We start from the raw sequence: 26,375 nt of genomic DNA on the forward strand, positions 1-26,375 counted from the left end.
AAACTGAACAACCAATCAGTTCTATTTTTTTCCAATAAAGCAGTTTTGTAATATACTCTGACATGATGATCCCAGAACTTGCACTTTGAAACCAGTTTTTAAAAAGCTGCCATTTTCAGGTCTCCAAAAATCAATGTGGTCACAAAAACAGAAACAACTGTGTACATTTGGTTGCAGCAGAACATCTTGTCCATTGTGCATCAGAATCACATGACAAATAAGTACTCCATATTTCACACTCAACGTTACACAATCTTTTAATACTCATGCTTTAAAATCTACATGTTCACTCCAACATGCTAAAATAACTTTGTGTGCGCATTCACCCTTTAAAACCATCATAAAAATAAAAAAAATAAAAACATTTGACACTTTTTACTCACATTTATCACAATAACGTAATAGGCAGATGCTGAATTTTTCAAATCTCATGTACGATAGAGCGATAAGAGTGTTATTCTCAGATATTACGTAAAGAAGAGCAAAATGTAAACCTCAAATCCTACATATAGACTGACAGAAAAAAAGTCTTCTTTGCCAAATCAGATTTTGAAAATTAAATAATGTTTTAAATCTCACCTGACAACCAGCAAGTACTGCTTGAATTTCCCCTCAGCGCAATGTAGCTTCCGAAACCTTCAGCACATTTATAATGCAATGCATTTACAAGCTTTTCAACTGCATTCAGGTGAAAGGTTCCTTTGAACGTGAACACAGCAAAAGCCTATCAGGTGCCTTCAGGCAGAACAGTTAAATAATGCCATCGTAATATGGGTCAAAGATCTCTGAACACATTTTGAACTATAAACAGTCGAACATCATAGGGTTTAAAGAAATGTGTTAAGATTTTACTTTCGATGAAAATAATAAATGATTTCGCATCACACACATGCCAGAAGTCCACATGATACCTCAGATGAAATGTCTGCTTTTGTAAAAGCATCATGCTACACTCCCACAACCAGGACATTCCAGGGACAAACTGTACTAAATGAGTGATATTGTGCAAGCTGGTTAAATAATGGAAAGAAAAAAAGGGAAACCTGAGCTTGTTCTTCTTTTGTGTTTAACAGAAGCAAGTCATAAAGGTTTAAAACAAGTAAAGAGTAAATAAAATATGATCTGACTTATATTTTTTCCGGTAATTTACTCCTTTATTTGCTCTAAAAATAAAAAAGTATATATCTTAAAGGGTAAAAAGTTCATTGGCGTCTTTAGGACTCAAAAACACTGAATTGAGCAAGACAGTGTACACTCACCGGCCACTTTATTAGGTACACCCATTTAACTGCTTGTTAATGCCAATTTCAAATAAGCCAATCACATGGCATCAAATCAACGCATTTAGGCATGTAAACGTGGTCAAGATGGTCTGCTGCAGTTCAAACCGAGCATCAAAATGGGGAAGAAAGGTGATTTCAGTGACTTTGAACGTGGCATGCTTGAGTTTTTCAGAAACTGCTGGGATTATCACACACAACCATCATTAGGATTTACAGAGAATAGTCTGAAAAAGAGAAAATATCCAGTGAAACTAGATGGATTTGCATTGTAAACATTAAAAGCTAAAAATTTAGTAATTTTATTTCAAAATAAGTTTAATAAATAATAAATAAATAATTATAAGTTATTTTTATAATATATTAATATATATTATTATATATAAATAATATATATATATATTAATATTATTATTATTATTATATATGAATAATATGATTATATATATTATTAAAAAATAATAAATAATTTAATTCAAAATAATTTTAGTTATGATACTTTCAAAAATAATTGCACAGAAATACACAGACTTTTATTTATTTATTTTTACAAAATTTCTCAGCAGAAACAGCAAAAAAAGTCTACAGATTCTGTGAAAGTGAAAAACCTGCATATTTCTTATTAAAAAAAAAAAAAAAAAACATGCTGGAAAACATGCTTTGTCCTGGTTTAAGCAGCATTTCTGCAGGCAATAGTGCCTGAACTGGTGGGATTATGAATGCTCAAAGTACAGACAGGTTTAAATCCATTATGCCATTTCTTCTAGAAAACACCTGAAGGATTGTTTTGATGATTTTTACTTCATCCTATGTAGCAATAGTTTAATTCAGTTTTTAACTAATTACATGAACTTATGCTGATGTGTTTATACTTATTTAACCTCATGTGCTAAACCTATATAATTTTGCTCCATAACAGCTGTGCCCTTGTGTGACTGATAACCGAGAAGCTAAGTCTTGTACTCGTTATCAACTTAATGTTACATTTTTTGTTCCAAAATGTGCTCATTTTCAGGAACAATGACCGGCAGGAGGGGCTCAAGCTCACTCTCTTGCAGGCTCTATTATGTGTATGCGTAACTTTTTTCATGTGCAGATTTGCTGTTCTGCCTAACAACTGATGATTGAACTGATCTGGATGGAGGATCTTTCTTACCGAAGCGCCCCGGGCGAGGCCGCAGAGAGATCGGCGACATATACTTGGCTGCGAGGGTTAGAGAGTAGTGTGGAATGCCCACATGTAAACCTCACACTGTAAAGGGTTTAATCTGCAGGCCAGAGCGCTTTGTATGCGTGATGATTCCAAACACACTTCTATGCAGTCATGTTTGTTTGCGTGTGTGTGTGTGTGCCCTGCTGAAAAATCCAGCTTAAACCAGCCTAGGCTGGTTGGCTGGTTTTAGTTGGTCAACCAGGCTGGTTTTAGAGGGGTTTTGGCCACTTCCAGGCTGGTTTCCAGCCATTTCCAGCCTGGTCTAAGCTGGATTTTTTAGCAGGGTGTATATATATATATATATATATATATATATATATATATATATATATATATATATATATAAAACAGGTCATGAAATGGCCGCCTGAATTCAGTCCATACCTGAATGTTATTAAAGCAATACCTGGAAGGGAAAAACAAACATATGACTAAATCCAAGGAACAACTCCAGGAAGTGCCGAAAGAAGGCTGACATTAGGGCACATTTCAGAACTTCAGGAAAGCCTTCACCCAAAAAAAAAAAAAAAAAAAAAAAAAAACTATGATAGTTCTCAATAAAAACAGAGTTTTGGTTTGAAAAAGAAAAAAATTAATTAATTCTTAAAAAAGTTTTATTTTTTTATTTTTAAAAAGACATCTTTTTCTCTTAAATAGAAGCTTAAGATATTGATAAATTATTTCAAGTACAAAAAGCTTTAAGATCAGGTTTGTACTATAATAGTTTTATAAAATAAAATAAAATAGTTTTAATCAGTCTTTCTTTAAATTAGCCGGTAGATAAAGGATACCTTATTTTTTTTGCTCCGCTCCTTCAGGTCTTGTTTCAGTTGGAATAAACATCCTCTCACATAATTAAATACATCAACGCACAGCATTGTACAGGTCCTAAACCACCAAACCTGGTGATGGCTTAAGACTTTTACACAGTACTGTACATTTATGTACAATAAATAAATGAAATGTCAATTTGCTGTTTATAGACGTTCACATTTTTTTAAATTACACATATATTACAATTATAAAATACATCTTAAATACATTTCCTAATGTATTCCTAACTCCCAAATATAATTGTCATTAATAACACAAAAACATAAAGCAAAACAACCAGTCAGAATTCTGTCCATCCATCAACATTTACCCACACAAAAATCGGCTTTGCAAAACTTTTTTTTTTAAAGATCAAGAAATAAATCTATTTAAATAGAGTAATGAAACCCAAATCTTCTGTGTGTTTACAGCAACACATTTGTTTACTAAAGCTCATGTGTGTTTGTTTGATGTGCAAGAACCAGTGAGGCCCAATCTCACATTACAAGATATGGCTGAACTTTACAGATCAATAAATATATGTGAATACAATTACAATTATTGAATTAAAACACTATTTCCATCATCACTTTTTAAAAATAGATGACGTGAGGGGGGGGGAAAGTTGGTTTAAGAGCAAATTTAGAGGGATAGAAATTTGTCAAAATAGAACTATCTGTTCTGAAAATAATAGATAGACATGATGGTGAGAAATTGATGAGTGTTCGATACATCGCAAATTAAACCTTTTAGTATCAAAGGCTTAGTCTGGGCGTCAGATGAAGAGGGGAAACTGCACATATACTAAAAAAAGTCAAATAGCTACCCCATGTGGCGACACAGCGTTAAATAAAACAAAATCTTCCTATTTTGAAAGGCACAAATTTTCTCTCCTTATATTTCCCCTCGTAGCTTATTAATCACTACTGCAAATATACTGGTATCCAGTGGTGTAAAGTAACTAATTTAAAATACTCAAATTACTGTAATTGAGTAGTTTTTCCTGAGAAATTGTAATTTACTAAGTAGTTTTAAATGTGTACTTTTACTTTTTCTTGAGTACGTTTTTAGTGCAGTATCTGTACTTTTACTCCACTACTTTCCTTCAACCTGCAGTCACTAATTTTTTTTTTTTCTTGTCTATGGGAATTAGAAAAATCAGTCCTGTAATTCCTGTCCAATCAAATCACACATGCACTTTATATTGCAGCAAACTGTTTGGAAGCATTAAAAGTGTCCAAGAAGATGTTCAAAATCTTTACACGCAATGACCCAGAGAATGTTTAGATCAGGGATGCCCAAACACAGTCCTGGAGAGCCGATGTCCTGAAGATTTTAGTTGCAACTTGCCTCAACACACCTGCGCGGTTGTTTCTAGAAAGCCTAGTATGAGATTGATTAGGAAGCCCAGGTGAATCTAATTGGGATTGGAATTAAACTCTGCAGGACACCGGCCGAGTATGGGCACCCCTGGTTTAGATGCATGTCACTGATGAGAAGATGATCGATATTTGCGTATGAGGATAGAGATAACACCTAGCAGACACAAGACGTCAACATGCCGTCAGATTGAAATAGTGCCCTAACGTCATGGAGACGCTGCATTGTTTGGAAGTGAAAATCAGGTTTACATCAGAACTTAACGTCAGCCCGATGTCAAAATCCAACCTAAAACCAGCCAAATATCAACGTCTAATGATGTTACAGCTTGACGTGTATACGTTATCACTATGACATCTATCAGACGTTGAACTTTGGTTGCCATAACTGATAAATAAATGTCAGTATTTGACGTCAATGGGATGTTGGTTTAAAATGTTGGCTCGAAATTGGATTTTGGTCACTTTCTAACAACCTAAAATCAACCAAATATCAACATCATTAAATGTCATTATTGGACATCAAAATAATGTTGTTCTTAGACGTTGGCTAGGCATTGAATTTTGGTCACTTGACATCACAACCTAAATCGAACCTAATATTAACATCTTATGACGTTGTGTGCCTGCTGGGCAATAACTAAATGCACTACAGGATGTTACGTTTACACACATCCACAAATTACATGTAAATGCATCGACTTTTAACAGCATAATACTCGCAACTTTTGAGTACTTTTAAAATGGCTATTTTTACTATTACTTTGAGTAATATTTACAACAGGTACTACTCTACTCGCACAACATTTTCAGGCAAGTAATGGTACTTTTACTTAAGTATGCTTTTTCAGTACTCTTTCCACCACTGATGGCATCTTATAACGAAAACAAACTATATATGACGATAAAAACAGTACTATATTCACAATGCTGCATATACTGCAGATTAAAGAGTGTTTCATTTGTCACAAAGTTCAGGATATTGTAATACTATCAATTTTAAATGTATGCAGACATCAAGCTGTCGTCAAGCTGAGACCAAAGTCTCATGAATAAATTCCTAATATTTGTAACTGGGACAATGCTTTTATGCTTTTAACCCAAAAAGTCGGACTTTTACTAATTCTGAAATTGATTAACTAAAACATCTCTGATAAGGGAAATCTGAGGCCAGACACTTTGACAGCGTTCATAATATAAATTAAAAGGCTGATCATTTCATGTCGCACTGCCCTTGCCATCCTGCATAGTCATGATGAAATCTTGTTCAGCTATCAGTGAGATTGCCATGTTAACCTTTCACCAGCAACATAAGAGATTAAATTGATTTTCATCAAACAGTACAACTGTAATAGCAGAACAAAACTTTTGTCCTTTAAATGTAATTTCAGCACATATTTTTGGTCAAATTAGAGAGAGTTTAAAGATCTGTGATTACTTGTTCTGTGTAAACAGACAATCATTTTACAGAATACTGCTTAATAAATGTAACGGTATAACTTTATTTTGATGGTCCCTTTAACACATTGTGTTGAATTTAAGTTACATTGCATCTACAGAAAAACTAATTGCCAATAGATTATAGCACTTATGTTGGGGTTAGTTTAAGTTAACATACTTGCAAAGTTTCTTATAATCAGTTTAATGTCTGTTGAAGGAGCAGTATCCGCAGATATAAAGCAGACAGTCTACTAATACTCAAATGAGAAGTAATTGGCATTTAATAATAACGCAACTTTCAGTCAGCAAAATGTGTGATAGGGATCAAAATAAAGTGTTATCCAATTTATCTAATTAAATTTCATAAATCTTTGCTGGGTTATATTAAATGTATATGCCATCTGAAGACTGGCATTGTCATGATTGATTCATGAGAATATCTGATTATTTTGGATATCCTGGGTTTGGATAAAACACTGTGGAGGGACAGAAAATTAAAGGGTCAGTTCACCCAAAAGATTTAATAGTTATCAAAGGGATAGTTCATCCAAAAATTTAAATTCAACCATTTATGCTGTGCTCACACCAGACGCGGAACGTGCGCATCAAATCCCGCGTCATTCGCGCGTCAAAGTCACTTCAGAACAGACGCAAATTCGCATGATGGGCAGGGCTTCTGTCTGCCCGGTGACTCTAGTTACATTGCTAAATGGCTAACATGGATTTTATTAAGAAAATAACAGTGTTTAAGTGCTTTATGAAGGCTGAAAAAACAGCATCGGCATGTTTAGGACCATGTCTGATTCCACTTGATCCTTTCAGAGGTGCATCCAGCTCTGTGAGCTCATAAACAACTTCAGAAACTTTACCTGGATGATGGAGGCTTTCATTGGTGCTTCTGACTGAGCCAAGCCTAGTTTGATGAACTGTTGCTCCTGATTGGTTAACGCAGCGTTAATTTCCACTTAAGTTCTGATTTTTGAACTCGAGCGATTGGCGCATCAAACGCTCTATTCGCGTCGCGTCATTCGTGCCCTGCATTTCGCATCATTCGCATCGCGCTATTCGCAAATTTGCATTGACTGAACATGTAAATCATTCGCGCTTGCATTACAGTGCATCCAGAAAGTATTCACAGCGCCGTGGAATTTTCAGAGCAGCTGAAACTTTTCTGTAACCTTCCCCAGCCGTGTGCCTCAAGACAATCTTGTCTCGGAGGTCTACAGACAATTCATTTGTCTTTATGCTTGGTTTGTGCTTTGACATGCAATGTCAACCCTGGGACCTTATATAGGCAGGTGTATACCTTATCAAATCATGTCCAATTAACTGAATTTACCACAGGTGAACTCTAATAAAGCTGCTGTAACATCTCAAGAATGAGCAGTGGAAACAGAATTTACCCCAGCTCAATTTAGAGCTTCACGGTAAAGGCTGTAAATACTTATGTACAGGTGATTTTTCAGATGTTTTATTATAAATACATTTTTAACAATTTCAAAAACTCTTTTTCACATTGTTATTATTGGGTTTTGTGTGTAGGTGATTGAGAAAATAAATGGAATTAATCCATTTTGGAATAAGGCTGTAACATAAAAACCAAATGTGGAAAAAGTAAAGCGCTATGAATACTTTCCGGATGCACTGTACGTACCTTTCACTTGTTCCAAACCGGCTTAAGTTTATTTTTCTGTTGGATCCAAAAGAAAATTTAAAAAAAAAGTATTTAAGGATTTAATAACACTTTTAGGTTCCAAAATAATTCTTTTAAGCATTAATTAATGTTTAACTTAAGGTTAATTTGTTTAAAATAAAGCATTAGTAAAGAGCAAAGACTGATAATTATTGGTTAACAGCATTTTAATGGTTCTGAATTATGGATTAGTATTGTGGACATAACGTTAACTTTAGAAAAGGGGGTAAAATTGTCTTTATTAACACTGTATTAATGACAATTCATGAATCAAAGAAATAATATATGGCTTATCAAATTGAACTATATGTTCAGTTAATCACTGAATTATGTCTTTGCTCATGCTTAACTGATGCATAATTGTAAATAAGTTAACATGATTCACAAGTTTAACTGAGCTTAAAGGTGCAGTAGGTGATTGTCTTCAGAAACGTGTGTAATAGTAATGATTAAAGTAAATGATCTAAATGTATTTATATGTATTTTTATATTCTGGATAAGGCATAAAACTAAAAAATGTTCATCCAATATTGTCGGGCCCACATCTCCCATAATTCCGATAACTAGCTCAAACTGTAAACAAATGTAGATTTGGGATTTTGTGCATCTCTAGATGAGCACGGCGTGTTCACAACACGTGCACACGAGACAGTCACGGCAAAATCAAATGCTGAATGGAATTTTTTTTAAACTCCTGAATGAACATTGGAGTTAAATTTGCATGCTGGAGAAAGGACGACATCATGGCTGAAATATTTCTGTTAGACAGGTTTATGTTTTATAACTATTTTAGCTTCACGCAGAGCTGATGCAGTTTGACAAAACATCAGTAAATAGCGCAATTCTGCCTAACCTGCTTTCTTGAGGTGAAGAAGGTTTTATATTGACAATGGGCCATTTCTGAACAATGACGCGCTCCTGATATTGTTCACCACTACTCTTTAAATTCACTCTGAATTAGCATGCAAGTATGGCTTAGTAGTAAGTGAACTTCCTGCACGCTGCCGGGCCAACCATACATACACTTCTAACTAGAGAATGACATGAACTAGTGGGTTGTCTGCTGTCGTGTCAGGCGTGTTCGCGATTTCAGGAGGCGTGGCTTTGAATCACAGTCCCTCCTCTGCTGTCCAAAGCTAATATGCTAACAGATTAGCATTTTGGCAGATCACCTACTGCACCTTTAATACATAATTTGGGAGCCTAAAAAAGTGAACAAATTGTGAACAAACATGAATAAATGGAACAAAGTGAACAAATTAACCATTAATTAACGCTTAACTAATGCATTATTTTGGACCCTTAAAATAAAGTGTTACCAAGCAGTTTAGTATTTGTTTTTCTATATGGAAGTGAGTGCACAGAAAAACAAACAATTTATGTTGAATTTAAAAAAAATTATTTTGAATTATGTTCAACTTAAGTTGTTTGTTTAAATTCAGCCCAAATAAATTGTTTATATCTTTCGTGTTGAAGAAAATAAACCAATACATGGTCGAAACCACTTGAAGATTAGTCAATAGTGAGTAAATTTGGATTTACTCTAAACTATCCCTTTAATTACTCACCTTCACGCCGTCCCTGGGGCCTACATTCTTTTTCTGAATAAAAATCAAGATATTTTAGATTAAATCTGAATGCTCCCTCATCCTTCATAGACAGAAAGGTTTAAGAATCAACGTCCAGACAAATACCAAGAAATAAAAACTCAAAACAAACCATCTCCCTTTAGTGGTTCAACAGGAAACTTGTCAAGCTATGAGTACACTGTTGTGTACAAATCAAGCAAAAATAATGAATCCATTTAAGTTTCTGTTCCTCAGTGTCAGAATAGGGCACACATTCACAAGTGCGATGTGCACGTCGCGCTGCTGACCTATACATTAGATATATCAGTGTTTTTCTTTCAAAAAGTGGAAGTTGCACAGGCATCTAGGGTATAGATTGATATCACGTAGCAGCCATTTTAAAAAGCGGAAGAAACCGGGGGAAAAAAAAAAAAAACGGGAAAAATACCTGAAGTCACACAGTAATGGCGTAACCGTCTGTGTACCTTGCTGTATATTTTATCAGCGGAAAAAAAAGTGACTATTTTTTTTCACCGCTTTCCAAATTACTCGAAGGTCCGTTCTGAATGGATTGTGAATAGTGATAGTGAATGGATAGAGATTCAGACTCACAACACTGATTTGCCACAGTATTTACCAGTGCTCAACAAAAATGACTGTGATTGGCCATGAAGGTCATCAGTTCACTACACTTTACCACTGTTTACTGAGTGCAAACATGATGATTGTGAAACCTGGTTTATTCTCGACATGTCTGTTTGTTTGATTGAAAGCACGGTGAATGTGACATATTTGCGAAGGTTGCACGCAGCATTTCGAGTAGTTTGTGCGGCGCTGCGTTTGATTTGAGTTGAATATGAATATTTTTAAAGAGATTGTCTGAAAAATACGACTGCACAGACATCTTTATGATCTGTCCGTGCGTGATCAGATATAATGAACAATAATTATTGGCTAGAAATTGCAACATCCATGTGGATGGAGGAACGTTTTTGCTAAAAAGTTGAGAGGAACTTTCTTTTTAGCTAAAAAGAAAAACTTGAGGGATGAATTTGTTTTTACAGAATATGTTTTTCCACCAGTAGGTTTTAATTTAAGTTACAAAACAAAAATGAAGTAACAGATTATGTCTTTGATAACTGGAAAAGAACATTTGAACCTTTCGGTTTTACAATATACTGATGCCCTGTTTTTCTAGGTTTATTGGTGCTAATGGTTTATTATTTCCATAATAAAAAATATATTTGTAGAGCAATCAGTGTTCTGTTGTCATTAATATTTTAATAAACTTTAAAAAGGTAGAGATGTGAACAAAAGCAAGTGATGCATTAAAGTTTGATTAAAAAAATCTTTAATTGTTATAAAAATCTTTATAATCATTAAAATAATGAACACAAAAAATTGTTTAAAAATCTTCAACGATAATGATATGACGTAGTTCCGGAAACTTTCTACTTCTCTGTTTATCCGTTTAATTTTTATGGTGGGTTTCTTTAGGCCGCACTCTGTCATTTTAAAGAATTTCACAACGGCAAATGCGTCAAGTATAAAAGACTCGTCCGTTTCGTGAGGTGCGCACACAATCAGCAGAGATGCACCATGTGGTGCCAGGCGAAAGTATAAATCAGGTTTGAGAGTGCACCCTATACTTAAAAAAAAAAAAAAAATAATAATAATAATAATAATAATAATTGCTTTGCATGTATACGCAAGGAGAATGCGAAGAACTTCCGGTCGGCAGCTGATGCGTATAAACAGTAACATTCATAAAGCTTTAAAACTATCCGCTTGTTAAGTGTGGCGTCACGCAAAGCGACTTCCGGGTCCAAGCGCTCTATTCAACTGAATGGGGAGACTCATGAAATGATAATAATAAATGTTTACAAAGCGATTTAATGCTTTCGAAAATCACGATCGCAGTATATATGTCCATGTCTAATATCCGATGGCCAGAAAGTGATACATTTTTTAAATAATTGTAAAATTTTTGGTATTTGTCATGAAGCAAGCCCAGAGATTGTTGTGTACACTATGACTTTATGTAAAATTTACTTTAATGTGTGACAGGAATAAAACGTGATCATAAACGAATGATTTCTCCACTCAAATGAATGGCGGCTTGGACCCGGAAACAGTATCACATACGTCAAAAACACGTCACCACTTAAGAAGCGGATAGTTTTAATCTATTTTACCTGCTTTTAGCTTTTTTGAACTAATACTGTTGTCGACCTCCTGAACTGATTATTTTAAAAAAATGCGATCTAATGGGATGGAAAAAAACTGCTGTGAGGCATTTTCCATGTCAGACGGCATCTTCTACTATTTAAATGAAGTCTCATCATCGCTAATGTGATCATTTTCTCTTTCTTTCAAATATATAACCAGCCCAAACAAAGGTTATTCTCCATATGTTTGACACACACACACACACACACACACACACACACACACACACACACACACACACACACACACACACACACACACACACACACGTAGCCTGTACTCTCCCACTGACACACTGATTTAATAACTATGACAAAGAAAATATAGGCTAGTGTCATTTTAAAATGACAGAAAAACAAAAACCGTGTTTCATTCCAGTAATCTGGATTGCTCTATAATGCAGTAAAGTATTTTGTGTGTGTGTGTGTGTGTGTGTGTGTGTGTGTATGTTGAAGAGTCACTGAGCTAACAGCTGACAGGCCGGGGAAACACACACACTGTACTTCTGACGACAGACACGTGGACTAGGAGGTTTTTCTACCGCGCTTGAACCTTATCTGACAGATTATAACAGCTTTAACATACACCTTTCTAAGTTGTGTGTCACAAAAACACTTCGTAAAGACATTTAAATGCTAATAAGACCCTTTTTCGGAGCGCAAATTACCCACTGTAAACGGAATTTCTAACCATTCTACCAGAAGGCGCTGGTCGCTATGTCACCATCAATGCAGCAGCCAAGAAAAAGGTCTATACTGACATTGAGTCAATTAAATTGTTGAATAAAGTCGGGCGCACAACAGCCGTCTTGCTGCTTCCAAATACACAGTTTTGAGGACTTTTTGAGGGGGAATTTATCAGGACTTTGAATGAGTCAGGACTGTTGCAGTCTGAGGATGAGGGAGCTCTCAGATTTAAAAGATCTTCATTTTTAATTCAAAGATAAGTCTGAGCGGTTTGAAACACGAGGTAGACAAGACAATGCATGGTTTCCACTACATTCATTCTTCCGTGGCGGGGCGCCACACCAAAATTCATGCCGCCACGGCTACATTACAGCTTCATATTCAAAATATTCGGTTGTTTTTTAAATAGCGGGTTAAAAATCACACCGAAAACGTATGAAAAGGTAAGTGAATTATAACAGCGCAGAATTTTCTGTGACCGTAGTAGTGCTGTGCATGCTGTTTAACCCTTTAAGGTGACGAACTGACAAACTGGTGCGTGAGACCAGCAAACACGGCGCAGCTTTCAGTTATGATCATCACAGTTTCCATAATTATACTTTATTTATAGATAAAGGTTTGTGGCTCTACATATAATGACTTTATCTTTCTGGAGTTTATAGCCGTTTCGCTTTACTTCAGGACACATTAATGCTGCGGTCTGCTACGCAAGTCTATTGGAGACATTCATAAATATTCCTAGCAAATCTAATAAATATTGGAGACATACTCGGTACATAAACGCACTTAAATCACACTTCAGCCGCGTTTATTGGAGGGCGCGCAAGAAAATCTGGACTTGAGCAGCGTATATTGGAGGGCGCGCAAGAAGTTTTGTGCACGAGCAGAGGAAATCGGCGCTCAAGCAGAGACTGACATGCACGTAGGCAATTACATTAATGCGATCTCGACTTAATACTGCGCCCATGACATTAATCAATAAATTAACACCACATGTTGTGGTAGATCTGTGTAAAATGGCCAACGGAGTCTGCCGCCACAGCTGGAAAAAGATCCTAGAGGAAACACTGCAATATCATTTTTTTTTTTTTGGTGAACTAACCCTTTAATAAATCTCTGTGATTCAAATAAGACACAAGAAAAGACTTTTGGAAAGACGTGTGAACTAACCCTTTGAGATGGTAAATATATCCATTCATGAATGAAAATACAGCAACCGAACGACTCACAGATTCCCCAACAAGGCTCCTCGTAAAATTCTTTATTCATAAACTTGATGCAAGTTTACAAATATACTGTACATGGTCAAAATTCTCTTGTAATGGAAAAAAACCTAAAAAAAAACAAAAAAAAAAAACAACCCAGAAAGCATGCCAACAGTGTGAGCTTCAAGAACCATTCCATGAGATGGCACCAGAGACGAATTCTGTTATTGGTTACTGTGAAGTTCACGATCGATGTGGAGAAAAACAAAAACAGTAACTGTCTGAACAAGGAAACAAGAGACAGCTAATCAGTCACAGAAACCTTGGTCAATGCAGACGAGCCCAGGTCAACAACTCTGAAAACACAGATGCACTTCTGAGATGAACCCCCCTGTAAAGTCTGCCTTTCCCAACATCACAGATGAATACGTCTCTGAATCAAGGCGGCAGCCATTATTTGCAAAGCGAACACTCAAGACATTCCTGCAGCAATGTCTCTTATACACGTGATTGGAGTTAAAATGACATTTGCATCTCACGTTTTCATGATGATAACATGTATCCAAGAGACTGCCAGTTACGAAGTTCAAACTCGGGGCTGATCCATGAGGCACAATCACAACATTCTGTGCAAATACTAAGCCAAAAGTCCCGAAATATTTACAAGTGGGAAAGCTGAACGGGTGCGCGACAACAAAAACATTACGTTTGACTGTTAACTCCGTAAACAAAATGGAAATCTGATACGTTTCAGAGTCGTCCAATCAGAGTTGGCCTTTTAACACTTGTTACGACGGAACCAAGCGCCATCAGAGAATACTAAGCTGAGGAAGTCGTTAAACAACTCCTTTTCTTAACTTTCCAAAACTAGAGAAAGTGGAGAAGCAGAGGAAATGTGTTTTCAAACAGAATGGATTTTCCTGAGTTTTCCATGAAAATTGTGAGACGTCGTCACGAGCGCAAGCCTTTCTTCGAAAGCCAGTTTTATAATACACTGCGAAACAAAGACTACGGTAGGGAGGGTGTGGTGAATTTCCAAAAGTTCGCTGTGAACGTTAGCACATCGACCATTCTTAAGACTTTATACTGGACATTCAAATCCAAGAGGTAAAACAAACAACATGTTGAGGGGATTGTGAGAATTGTCCATGAGGTTTGGAAAGGAACAGTGCTCTTGAAGTGTTGTGCTATGAGAAAAGTATTATTTGCGCTCTTTAAGATTCTCACAAAACGAAACGTTTAAATCCTGCTGATCATAAGAGGTCCATTAGTAATGTGAACCTCAATCTGTAACAGCTGTTTTTGCTTTTAATGGAGCAGAAATTATAAACATCTTTCAAAACAGGAGATGACAATTAGGTGGGAAAAAAAAACGAAAACAAAAAGAAAAAGTTATGTTCATATCACTTATATAAATACAATTTTTAAGATATTACCCCATTATTTTGAGAAACATCAACCTTTTTCCCCCATTTCGAGTCCCAAAGTCTGTGAAAACAACTCGGATAATTCCCCCACTTCACATAAACACCACATTTAAGACGCCTCAAATCCATTTACAAGTATACAAGTGGAGCTCTGTTCAACGATGGATCGACGGCTTGTTCCACTTCGCCAAAGCTCGCGTTTGTCCATTATTGGTCAGATCAGCCACATGCTAAAAGCAAGCGTAAGGAAACTGATCCTTAGTGAGGAAGAAAAACAAAACAAAAAAAAAACATACGAGATCTGGAGCTGTATACGCGCTCCTTCCTCTCGTCCTCTGCGTTTTCGTTTAACATTAGGGTTGCTTAGGAAGCTTGCGCATATAATTGTGGCAAGTAACGTTTCTTCGACGACATCAGCATTAAATGTACCAGTACATGTTAACTCGGAACGCATGAGGGGGTGGGGGGGACAAAAAGTCTATAGATACAAGAGCAGTGGCACATTGTCTTCACATTGTCTCTAGTTGCATCAATTTCCTGTTTTAAGTTCAGTAAACCACCATTTTAAAGTCCACGGCCATAAGAACGTCCTTTAAAAGCAGACGGAGAGGATCAGATCCAGCATCTTCATTGAGCATCTCCATCTATGTAATATCCTGAACAGAGCCATGCTCCAGTAAAAGCGTGGAGGAAGCGATGGAAGGAGAAAAAAAAAAAAAAAGAGAAAAAACATTTCGAATTGCCTCATTAGTACCAAGGCTCTGAACATTCCATCAGAATAGAAGAAACTAAATGAAAGAGGGAAAGAGAGCATGAGAAATGGACAGAAATCCAGACGTCATGGGATCTGGTCAAGAGTCCAGCCTTGCAGAAGATAAAGGACGATGCAAATTTCCGAGCATTCCAGACAGCGAGAGGGCGAACGTTTCCCCTGATGGTTTCCACTTACACGCGGGAGGGCATCATACTCAAGCTGAAGAGGTGAAAAACATTAGTAAAATAAAGCGAAGGTTTGACCAGACATCCCATGTTTGCGGTGTGCAGGCGGATCAATGCCTTTCCTAGCCATCTTCTTTAGGAGGTGTGTACCAGCCTAAAGGAGAAGAAAAACAAATGAGAACAGTTCAAAGTGCATCAACTGTGTATTTGAGTGCATGGTTTCTTCACCTACCGTTCTTTTCGTGAATCTGAACCAATGATTTGTATGACTGTTGTGCTCTGGCGAGATTGTATTGATTCTGCGCAAAACAAAACGGCACAGGGTTAACATTCCTGCAGGCAAATTTTTTTTAGAGTCATTTTGAGGCCTGGACGAACCTTATTTGCTCCAAACTGCACTCTGGCTTTCCCTTTGACTAAGGTGGCATTGATTTGCATGATGACTGACTCTATTGAGTAGGCACTGCTCCAGCCCTGTGAACGACAGCACAGATTAGATTCATCTCTCACTTTAATTCAATGTGGAAAATGTGGAATTCAGAGAGATCTCAAACCTGTTTTGTAAGAAGCTCCATGCACAAGGCTCCTCCTCCAAGAACATAGCTAGAGTGAGGAAGAATAAAACCATTTAGCATGGCACGTTATATTTTAGTTAAAAACTAGTTTAGAGAGGCATCTGCTGTTAAAAGCTAAACTCAGAATTGATTCAAGAGTGAATAGTGATGCATTTTGAAAATCTCAGAAATGATTTCTCACTACAACTATTTGCAGCAGTTAAATAAAGGAAAATAACAGTTAATAAATTAGTGTATCTCTATCAACATGCGTATAAACTACTAACTCAGCGCTTCCCACACAGACTTTACTTGGGCGGGCTGCCCAAATTTATTAACGGCCGCGCAAGTGCATTTAGTGACAGTTTTTTTTTTTTTTTTTTTAAACAATCCGATCATCCTTTTACACTTTTTTTTTTTTTTTTTTTTTGTATCCGCCAAAGATAACCCAACATTAGCATTCGATTGACCAGTAGACAATCTTCTCTAGCCCTACACATTTTGTACTGCTCATTAGCCGCATTTCCACTGTTTTATCTGGCTGGGCTAATCGCTCAGGAGGTTGAGCATGTAATCATGTCGCGTTTCCATTGTCAGGCTAGTAGCTTGCAGTGTCACGCAAAAACCCGCCCCCAGAATGTCCCCCGAATCATACGTCACACAACCCGCCCAGTTCAACAAGAATCAGGCAGATAAAGTACAACATTGCATCATCACAAAACGGTTCAAATGAGGACAACCGAAACAAACAAATGAAACGTTAATGTACAGCATCACATTTGTTTACTCGCCGACCCACTGTTGGCATCGTGAATCAAGTGGTCTCTGCACTAAAGGAGGGACCCAGCGTAGTGAGCGCACTAATCCGTAATATAAAACCACAGAAATTCTCTGGTTATAACTCGGCAGGAAATGTATTTTATGACATCCTCGTTTTGATAGACGTCGTCAAACATTCAGCCTAAATGCTTCGGAGAGACCTAAAACATATAATTTTTTCCCCTAGAATATATAACACTTAATAGGTAATTCCCCTTTATTGAATGATGTTGCATTTTATTCGTTGATCTTAAAGGAAAGTGTTAAGTGTTTCAGCACATAAGAGCATGTCATAAAATATAGCCTATATTTCGTTGTGCTCAGCAGCTATCCACTAATAAAGCTCCACATTTAAATTTCATTTCAAAATTTTACCACGTCATATAAAATCATAAACACTTTTAGTATTTGCAGTTTTCCCCAGCGCGTTTGTAAAGCGGCGATGCACAGGACTGGATGACAGAAAAGAAGGTCGCCTAGTTTCTGCTTTCACTCGCCCAAAATGCTCTGTTTGCATGGTTTGATTAATATCATTGTATCCAAATACTTAATAAATAATATTTCAAAACTCCTCCTGTGTTTATTGTTTTTAGAAAATATCTAAAATCTTTTTTTCAGACAGGCCTTTGTAAAATGAAAGTTATATTTGGCTTAAAAACGGTTTAACTTATTTATTGTATATAGCTACATTATTATAGCTAGTTTTTTTTATATTGCTTTATATATTTAATATGATTTTCTTATATCTGATATTTGTAATTCTTTAAATTAATTCAATATAGCTTAGGCTATTTTATGAAGATATGACACTATTGTTTTCAGCCTACAAAAGTGGACACGTAAATTGTAAAGTTTTATGTCTTTCTGTTGTGTTCATATTGTGTATTATCTCCAAAATAAAAATCTCTGGCCCAGAGACAGCCCCGCTTTGGCCCGATCAGGCCCCGGAAGTGACAGTGGAAACGTGACTGGTCTTGGCTCGCTCGCTTTAGGTGCGATAGTGGAAACGTGGTTAATGTGAGTGGGTGTGTGTGTGTGTGTGTGCGAGAACTGTCAACAAGACTTCCTCAAACAGTCTCACATGCTCTGCAGAGACACACAGAGATTCGCCTTTTTGAGGCTTAAAAACGCTTCCGGCCGGTGTTTTTAATCTCCTAAAATTTTCTGGAGTCCACTTTTGCTTTCGCTTTCTGAAGTTGTTGCGTTTTTGCATTACTCTTTTATTAAAGACTATCCACTTGGCTTTGCAGCTCACAGAACGCACAGCCACAAGACAGAGTAAAAGTAAATAACAGATCCTTTAGTCTAAACTATATATATAAAAAAACAAATATTCAGAAATGACATCTAAACTAGCTGCAAATATATGTACACCATTAGAAATGGTCAATCAAATAATTTACCTCAAGAGAGTGCAGCGGTGTACACATGGCTCTTAAATAGCATTTTCTATTACTTTAACCCATTGAAAAGAAACTGTGCATAACAGTGTTATAATGAATAAAAACATTGTAAAAAAAAAATAATAATAAATTTTTGTGTTACATGAAGTTTGAACTATTTATGTGCCATAAGTAAAACATGTTTCAATCCGGCTACCACCGCAAGTATATTTCAAACCTGTGAAAAGCACTGTAACTGAAGTATGAATTACGCACAATGCATCAGCTCGCATTAGGTACAACATGAATCCTTGACATGTACTCAAGTAAATCAGTCATTTTTCTGTAGCACAAATGTAACTTAACAGGAAGTATATTTTTATCAACTTCAAACTGCATTACCTGTGATATCAGCCACCTTACATTCATTCCAAAGCATTTTTGTCTAACATAGAGTCATCTATTATTTCATATCATATCACTAATTCATAAAATTAACAAATATAATAAAGACGCTAATGTTACCGATTGAATGAGCACAAATTAAATATTTTCACTTCAGGTACCTTTAGAAAGTCGTTTGAAGATTTATTGAGATGCATTTACACAGCTCAAATGCCTTTACATGACATGAAACACTAAAATCATACCATTACTAAATTACTATGAATAATGTAATGCACATAGGAGATATCTCGGAAAAATGCAATACAGTGGTCCCTCATTATTCGCTGCAGTTTTGTTCTAAAACACCCTGAATAGGCGAAATCCACAAAGTAGTCAGCTTTATTTTTTACAACTACTCTAGGTGTTTTAAAGCTGTAAACCCCCTCACTACACACTTTTCTCAGACTTGGTATTAACATTTTCACATTTTTCTCTTTTGTTTACACACTCTCAAAGTTCAAACCTTATTATAGAATGATTATAGAATGAAACTAAAGATCAAAACCCTTTGTCAGGAAACATTCAACACTGTCAGCAAAAGGTTCATAACGCTTTTTAGCTTTTGTGCGGATAATGTTGGAATCCAGTGTAATGCTCTTTTTCCTGGAGTCACTGATCCACAAAACTAGCAGACTCCAGCCTTAAGGGAGTCGCACACACCAGATGCGCCACGCACATGACAGTAATTTAAAATGAAACTATTCTCGCTCTGTGGCGCAGCAATAATATGATATAAGCCTGTTTACAAGTCTAAAATGCATGGCGCTGCATGGCTTGGCACATGCGGTGTGCGACCCCCTTTATAATGGTCTTGCTTCGGACAGTTACAACACTTTTACAGTTACACACTTCTAGCTTTTATTATGTCAAACCTTTGTAGCTATAAATATTTTAAGTATCTATGGCTGTTTATGACTTCAAACTAAAATACTTCTTGTCAGAATTTCAATGCTTTCCTCCCATGGCATTTAATTCAGGTTACATGCCCAGTCAGGCCAGCAACATATTTTAGTTACCCTTAAATTCACTAAGCATTTATTTCTCAAAAGAAATATTTCATTCATTGACTGTATTAACTAACGCAACTTCAACTTTGAACACTGGACGGACAGTTTCAACTTACTAGAACTTCTGTGTTAAGCTGCTTTGACTCGATCTACATTGTAAAAGTGCTATAGAAATGAACATGAGTTGAATAATGACTGTATGCTGGCATTTCACCACTTGTTGTTACAACTAATAAACCTTAAATCTAGATCAACACTGTGTTGGGTACCTTTCATTAGTATCTTATATATGCAAGCATTAGGCAAACTATATACACTGAATTACATATAAATAAACTAGGCATGGACCGATATAAGGGTGCTTTCACACCTGTGAATCGATTCAGTTGTTCCGAAACAGAGATTAAATTTGTTACATTTTTGCTCTTTGCTGTTGGAGCGGTTCGCTTTCACACTGCAAAGTTTCTAATCGGACCAAAAGAGCTAAAACAAGTCACGTGCGAGTAAACTGTCCTTACATTGGTCAGAGTGTCAGGGTTTATTTTGCAGCTTTCCGCTCAGCTGTTAGGAGAGGTGGTGGTTTGGTGGTGATTGACAGGGTGCGCGCGCGTGACGTGTCTGAGGATAGACACGGTGGGGAGGGGTGAGAAGGGTGCGCGACGATGCCTATTTGAGGACTGGGAGAGAGACGCGAGATTACCGGGAGATCATCACTCGTTTGCGGGCATCCGGAGACTCGCGAAACTTCCCGCCATACTCATAATTCTCTCTTCATATAGCCGTAAGCCTATTACATATCCATAAAACACTGTGATATAACCGCGCTCGGATCGGATCGCTTTCTCACTGCAATCGAACCGCTCCAGGGTTTGTTTCAATCGAGCCGAGACCACCTCATTTAAGCGATCTCGGAGCGATTACTTTGGCGCGGAACAGAGCGCGATTGCCCTGTTCACATATGCCAATCATATGTTCACATATGCCAAACATATGCTAACTGGGCAAACGAGATACGTTCCGAAACAAAAGTGTAGGTGTGAAAGCACCCTAAGATTCTGACGGTATGATAACCTTGGATGTAAATATCGCAGTTTCAGGGTATGATGGTATTGAGATGCCTAAAATATATTCTTTTTAACTGTTTGGGTAAAAAACAAAACATTTCCCCCTATGTACACAATATATTACTTGAGGAACATTTCAAATGTTTTGAAGCAGTAAAAATCGCAGCTCGAATATTTAAAATAAATTGACTTCTGCTGCCTTCATGTTTCAAAAACACTTTTGTTTTTTGGATCTTTGGATATCTTTTCTGCTGGAGATACTGTTGTCCTAAAAAAAAACAATTACAATTTTTTTTTATCTTACACATAATATAGGAACGGTATAGCAGAAAATGTTGGCGGTTTTATAACCTTGACTTTTCCAAACTGTGGTATACCTTAAACACGGTTATCGTCCCATGCCTATTTCTAGCAATCAATGCTTTATGTTACTATGGCAAGCTGAGCGCATTCTGTACTGTACAGGAGACATCGAGGAGGATGCAGAACACAATGTGCTGTTAAAAAAAAGCATGTCTAATTGCACTAAAAGAAATACGCAAAACTGCAAGGCCGTGAAAGGTAAACCGCGTTAAAACGAGGTACCACTGAAATATTTTTAAATATTAAATAAACCTGCCAGTAGGTGGCAGTAAGTGTTTTATTGGAGTACAATGATTCACCCAACCGTCTCAGACTGCAAAGTCATTCAAGGAAACAAGTGTCTGTCTTTTTTTAATGGGTCACTGAATCACCCAACATCTCACCTTATTCATTCAAAATTGCTGAGTCATTCAGTAAGAAAACACTATTGTGTGCGTTCAGAGAGCAATGGTTAATACACAAGTCAGTTATTATTAACTTCTAGTGCTCACTAAACCAAATGTCCTTGTTATTATGTCAAACCCTTGTAGCTATAAATTTTTTAAGTATCTATGGCTGTTTATAACTTAAAACTAAAATACTTCTTGCCAGAGTTTCAATGCTTTCCTACCATGCCATTTAATTCAGGTTACATGCCCAGTCAGGCCAGCAAACTTTTTAGTTACCCTTAAATTCACTAAGCATTTATTTCTCAAAAGAAATATTAATTCATTGAATTTATTAACTAATGCAACTTCAAACTTTGAAAACTGGACAGACAGTTTCAACTTACTAGAACTTCTGTGTTAAGCTGCTTTGATTGTTGCTTGTTGTTACAACTAATAAACCTTAAATCTAGATCAGCACTGTGTTGGGTACCTTTCATTAGTATCTTATATATGCAAGCATTAGGCAAACTATATACACTGAATTACATGTAAATAAACTACTAATTTCAGCTGCAGATATTGTGTATTGCAACTGGTGGGATAATTCAGTTTCTAGAGTGCATCTGATTGGTTGACATATTAGCAAACGTGATAAACAACAAGTTTTGAATGCTTATATATAAATGCAAATCTTAACTTTAAAGGGACAGCTCACTCAATTTTTACAAAGCTTGTGCCAGTTTCGGTCTTTTCGGGGCTGTCAAAATTAGCACGGTAATGCGCGTGATTAATTTTAAATTTCTAAAAAGTAAAAAAAAAAAATAAAAACGCAGTTGCCGTTTCTTCCTGTTGTGGCCGACGTGTGCTCAGGGACATGCGTCATAGAGGTAACCTAAGCGGCCGCCTTAGGCAGCAGAATAGTGAGCGAATCCCCCGGTCTTCACTTTCATCAACAAAAAGGTCACTTTTTTCACTTTTGGGTTGAGTGCGGCGTGATTGTCGTTTGCCTAGAGCACCAGTTCAGCTTGCCCCGGCCCTGCGCGTGTTTAACATGCAAGAAATTTGGATAAGACTAAAGGGCGCGCTTTTAGCACGAACGTTTCAGTATAAAACAATTAATGTTGCATCACAAGGCTATTCTGCGTTTCCTCCAGAGTTTCATGCAATTTCAGATGTTTCCTTTTTAATCTTTCGACTTTAACTGCAGTTCAGCAGTTCACTCTCATTCAGCATATTTTCATTCAGGATGTTTTAATGAAATTTGATACTGCATGGAAAACGGAAAGAAAAGCCTCCGCATTTCAGGACTCGCATGATCCTTTAAAGTAATCAAAAATCTCTGCTTACATGGTAGACTCATAATCAGTATAATCTTAATCATAAAACGGAGTGTTGGTGTCAATGTAAATATATTCAGTGAAAATGGCAGGTGAAGTCGCAAGCTGTCAAGAATCCGTGCTTGTAAAATACAGCCATACTTTAGAGCGCGTAGTTTAAGCAAATTTGATGAACGCGACTGTGCGTGTGGATGAATCTGAAGGGATCCCTCCCTCGCTCACCGGGTTCACTGTACTGCGCACGTTGTGTGTGTGTGTGTGTGTGTGTGTGTAGTTCACTTAGAAGCCAAGATGGAAATCCTTTTTATTTGTTATTGGCATTGATTGCTTTAAAATAAAAAATAGCATTTAATGCATGTGCTTTTATTTCTGTAATAAATCAGGTGTTTCGTGATTAATCATGATTAATTACAAAGAAAGTGTAATTAATGACGTTAATTTTAGTCTTTTGTTGAACACGACATTTTAAACAATATGAAAAAAGAATGCTCAACATTCTACAAAATATCTTGTGTAAAATGGATCATAGAAAACGGTTTATGTGGTTTGGAACAAGTAAACGGAAACTATCACAATTTTCATTTTGAGTTGAACAGAGTTAAAAACTAACATATGGATGCCTTTGATTTAATTTTCAGGAGGACTTTAAATTTTGTATAGACATAAAGTCTTGGACAAATCACAAAACATTTTTTTTAAATAACTGATCAAACAGCTTATATAAACATTACAAAATTATTAAACTAACACTTTCATATGCATTCTTGATGTAAGTGGATCTGCACTTGCGTATTAAATTTTAGCTGTCGCTGTGGTTCATTCTTTGTTTGCAGAATGCTTTTTTTTTTTTTTTTTTAGAAAGTAAAGATGTTTTAATTTTTAAAAAAGTGACAAAAAATAAATAAATTTTAAGCAGCTGTTGACAGACAGATCTCCTTCAATTTGCAGCTGAATGCTTACTATGACAGCCTGTTTTACTGTATTGAGAACTATCCAACTAAAACCTCCCTTTAAATAAGTGCCTTACATAATTTTACTACATATTTTGTGCAATGAAAACAAGACATTTTGTGTAATGTCAAAAACATTACTATGCTCCCACTTAATTCGCACCAAAGTAAATGCAACCATTAAATATAGAAATAATTATACAAGATAGGTTCAGCAAAGTTCTCAAGCTCACCCTCCAGACAGGACAGGAGACACAACCCGTACGAAGGGAGGATCAAAAGGAAAGTTATCCTGCCATCACAAGAAAACCAAAATTCAATTGTTATCTCTTTTCATTTGTACACCAAAAAACAATATAAAAAAAAAATAAAAAAACAGCAATGCTCACTTTATATGAGAAATTGAGCAGAATGTAGTCCATTCCTTCTTTTTCCTTCAAAACCTGTAGGTCGCTGTGTAAGGGACTGTCTGGATCAACCCTTATAAACCAAACAGAATCATTTTACACATTAGTGACTCAAACTGTAATCATTCAACACACTATTTCTTATATGATGTAAGCATACTTACGTCCTTAACTTGACATGCCACTCATACAGGCTATCGTTTACTAGCTCCACTGAATAGATACCTGGAACCAAAAGAATATAATGTAAACAAACAGATCATGCAAACCTGAAACATTCTTTTCACTAAGACTCATTCACATGCTAACAGATTTCACACCACACCAATGTTGCCTGTGCCTAACTTTTTAGACAACGGTTACAGAGTGGAAAAATATCAATCAGGGTATATACAGGAACCAAAGAATGAAATTCAATACCTTTTAGTTTTTTTTTTTTTTTAAGACTCTTTTTCCTCATCGGCGACATTAACTTACAGCATATCCTAAACTAAAACAGTATTCATATGCTACAAAAAAATGCTAATCCAGCAGGTGACGCTGTATAACAGCATTTCCCAGTTACTGCAGTAAACAAATCAACTTGAAGTCAAATCTAGCAGGATTTTATTGATTTCTGAAAAACTACACAAAATCGAATATTCTAAGATTAAATTTAGTCAAACTTTAGCATGCTGATACAAAATGTAATATCTTGTAAAATAGCATTTAAGACTTTTTAATACTTTTCAGGGGCCTTAAATAATTTCTCTAAATGGATTTATTTAGCTTTTAATACTTTTTAAGACCCAGCGGACACCCTGTCAATATACTGTCCTATGCATAGCCATGTGGACAGGCAAAAATGCTACTTTTTAAAAACGATGACCCCACAATATAGAGCTGCACAATACATCGAAAATTAGCACTAGGGATGGCCATTTCGGTTAATTTTGTCAACTGACAACTGTCGCTGGTTAACCAAATATATTAACTATTAACCTGTCAGATTAATATAAAATTATTTAATAAGGGTGTCACGATCCTCCAAATCCTCGATTCGATTACATTTTCGATTCTAAAGGCACGATTCGATTCGAATTTCGATTATGAATAATTAATTAATTAATGACCAATTAATTGTTTGTAGCCTACCGTTTAAACTACCTGACCTGCATGGTCTTTGTTTTACCCATAAACAAATCATACAGTAAATGAATAAAGGCAAGATACACACATAATTACCACCTGTCAATCACTTTTTCTGCGGGACTCGTGAATAGGCAGTGATCTGTGTCGTTATAATGGCGTGGGAACCAGTATCTGAGGTGTGCGCTAAAATGCCTAAGTACAAGTGAGTGAAAGATTGAAGCAGTCCTCTGACTGCCTGGACCTGCTCTCGAGCGTATGGCTGTGAGTGTGTCTGTGTGGTCACGTGATGTGTATTTTCAGAGGTAGAGAGGAAGGAGGGCTGCTCAGGAAATGCTACAAGCCACTGTAGATGTCAAATCGTTGTCCTGAGTACATATATATATATATATATAATATATATATATTGCATTTCAACATGCAAACAACAGCGTACATAACATCTCGACTCCAACATCATTGAAAAATTAGAATAAACTAAATAAAAATAAATAAAATAAATAGTCCTGCCCTAGATATTTTCACTTAAATTACAAATATAGATTACAAAGCGAAAACCCTGACTGAATCCTTTTTAAGAACTGGCATAGGCTGTTTTTTCCAATCATGTTCATGGTCAAATAAAAATAGCAGGCTACCCTTAAACTGATTGTTCCATGGAAAATACGCATCTAATT

General features: G+C 36.3%; 3 protein-coding genes across 10 annotated transcripts in view; all 3 read right to left on the bottom strand.

Annotated features, from left to right (window-relative positions):
* The window catches only part of ugt5a2 (UDP glucuronosyltransferase 5 family, polypeptide A2), a 14,130-nt gene extending 13,195 nt beyond the window's left edge, over nucleotides 1–935 (bottom strand). The window contains 1 exon segment of the mRNA NM_001076723.2: nucleotides 580–935. The gene's annotated coding sequence lies outside the window, so the exon portion shown is untranslated.
* The window catches only part of ugt5a1 (UDP glucuronosyltransferase 5 family, polypeptide A1), a 7,660-nt gene extending 6,725 nt beyond the window's left edge, over nucleotides 1–935 (bottom strand). Inside the window, 1 exon segment of the mRNA NM_001037420.2 lies at nucleotides 580–935. The gene's annotated coding sequence lies outside the window, so the exon portion shown is untranslated.
* A 12,612-nt stretch (nucleotides 936–13,547) lies between these two features.
* The window catches only part of ube2q2 (ubiquitin-conjugating enzyme E2Q family member 2), a 32,844-nt gene continuing 20,016 nt past the window's right edge, over nucleotides 13,548–26,375 (bottom strand). For 4 of the 8 annotated variants that reach the window (NM_001328204.1, NM_001328201.1, NM_001328203.1 and 1 more), the window contains 7 exon segments: nucleotides 13,548–16,026; nucleotides 16,105–16,171; nucleotides 16,251–16,346; nucleotides 16,427–16,475; nucleotides 24,397–24,455; nucleotides 24,553–24,643; nucleotides 24,735–24,795. In NM_001328204.1, coding sequence (NP_001315133.1) covers nucleotides 15,995–16,026; nucleotides 16,105–16,171; nucleotides 16,251–16,346; nucleotides 16,427–16,475; nucleotides 24,397–24,455; nucleotides 24,553–24,643; nucleotides 24,735–24,795 — 455 coding nt within the window. In that variant the 3' untranslated portion in view covers nucleotides 13,548–15,994. 8 annotated transcript variants of the gene reach the window in all.

Source organism: Danio rerio, chromosome 25 (assembly GCF_049306965.1).
Source record: "Danio rerio strain Tuebingen ecotype United States chromosome 25, GRCz12tu, whole genome shotgun sequence".
In the NCBI taxonomy this organism is placed as follows: domain Eukaryota; kingdom Metazoa; phylum Chordata; class Actinopteri; order Cypriniformes; family Danionidae; genus Danio; species Danio rerio.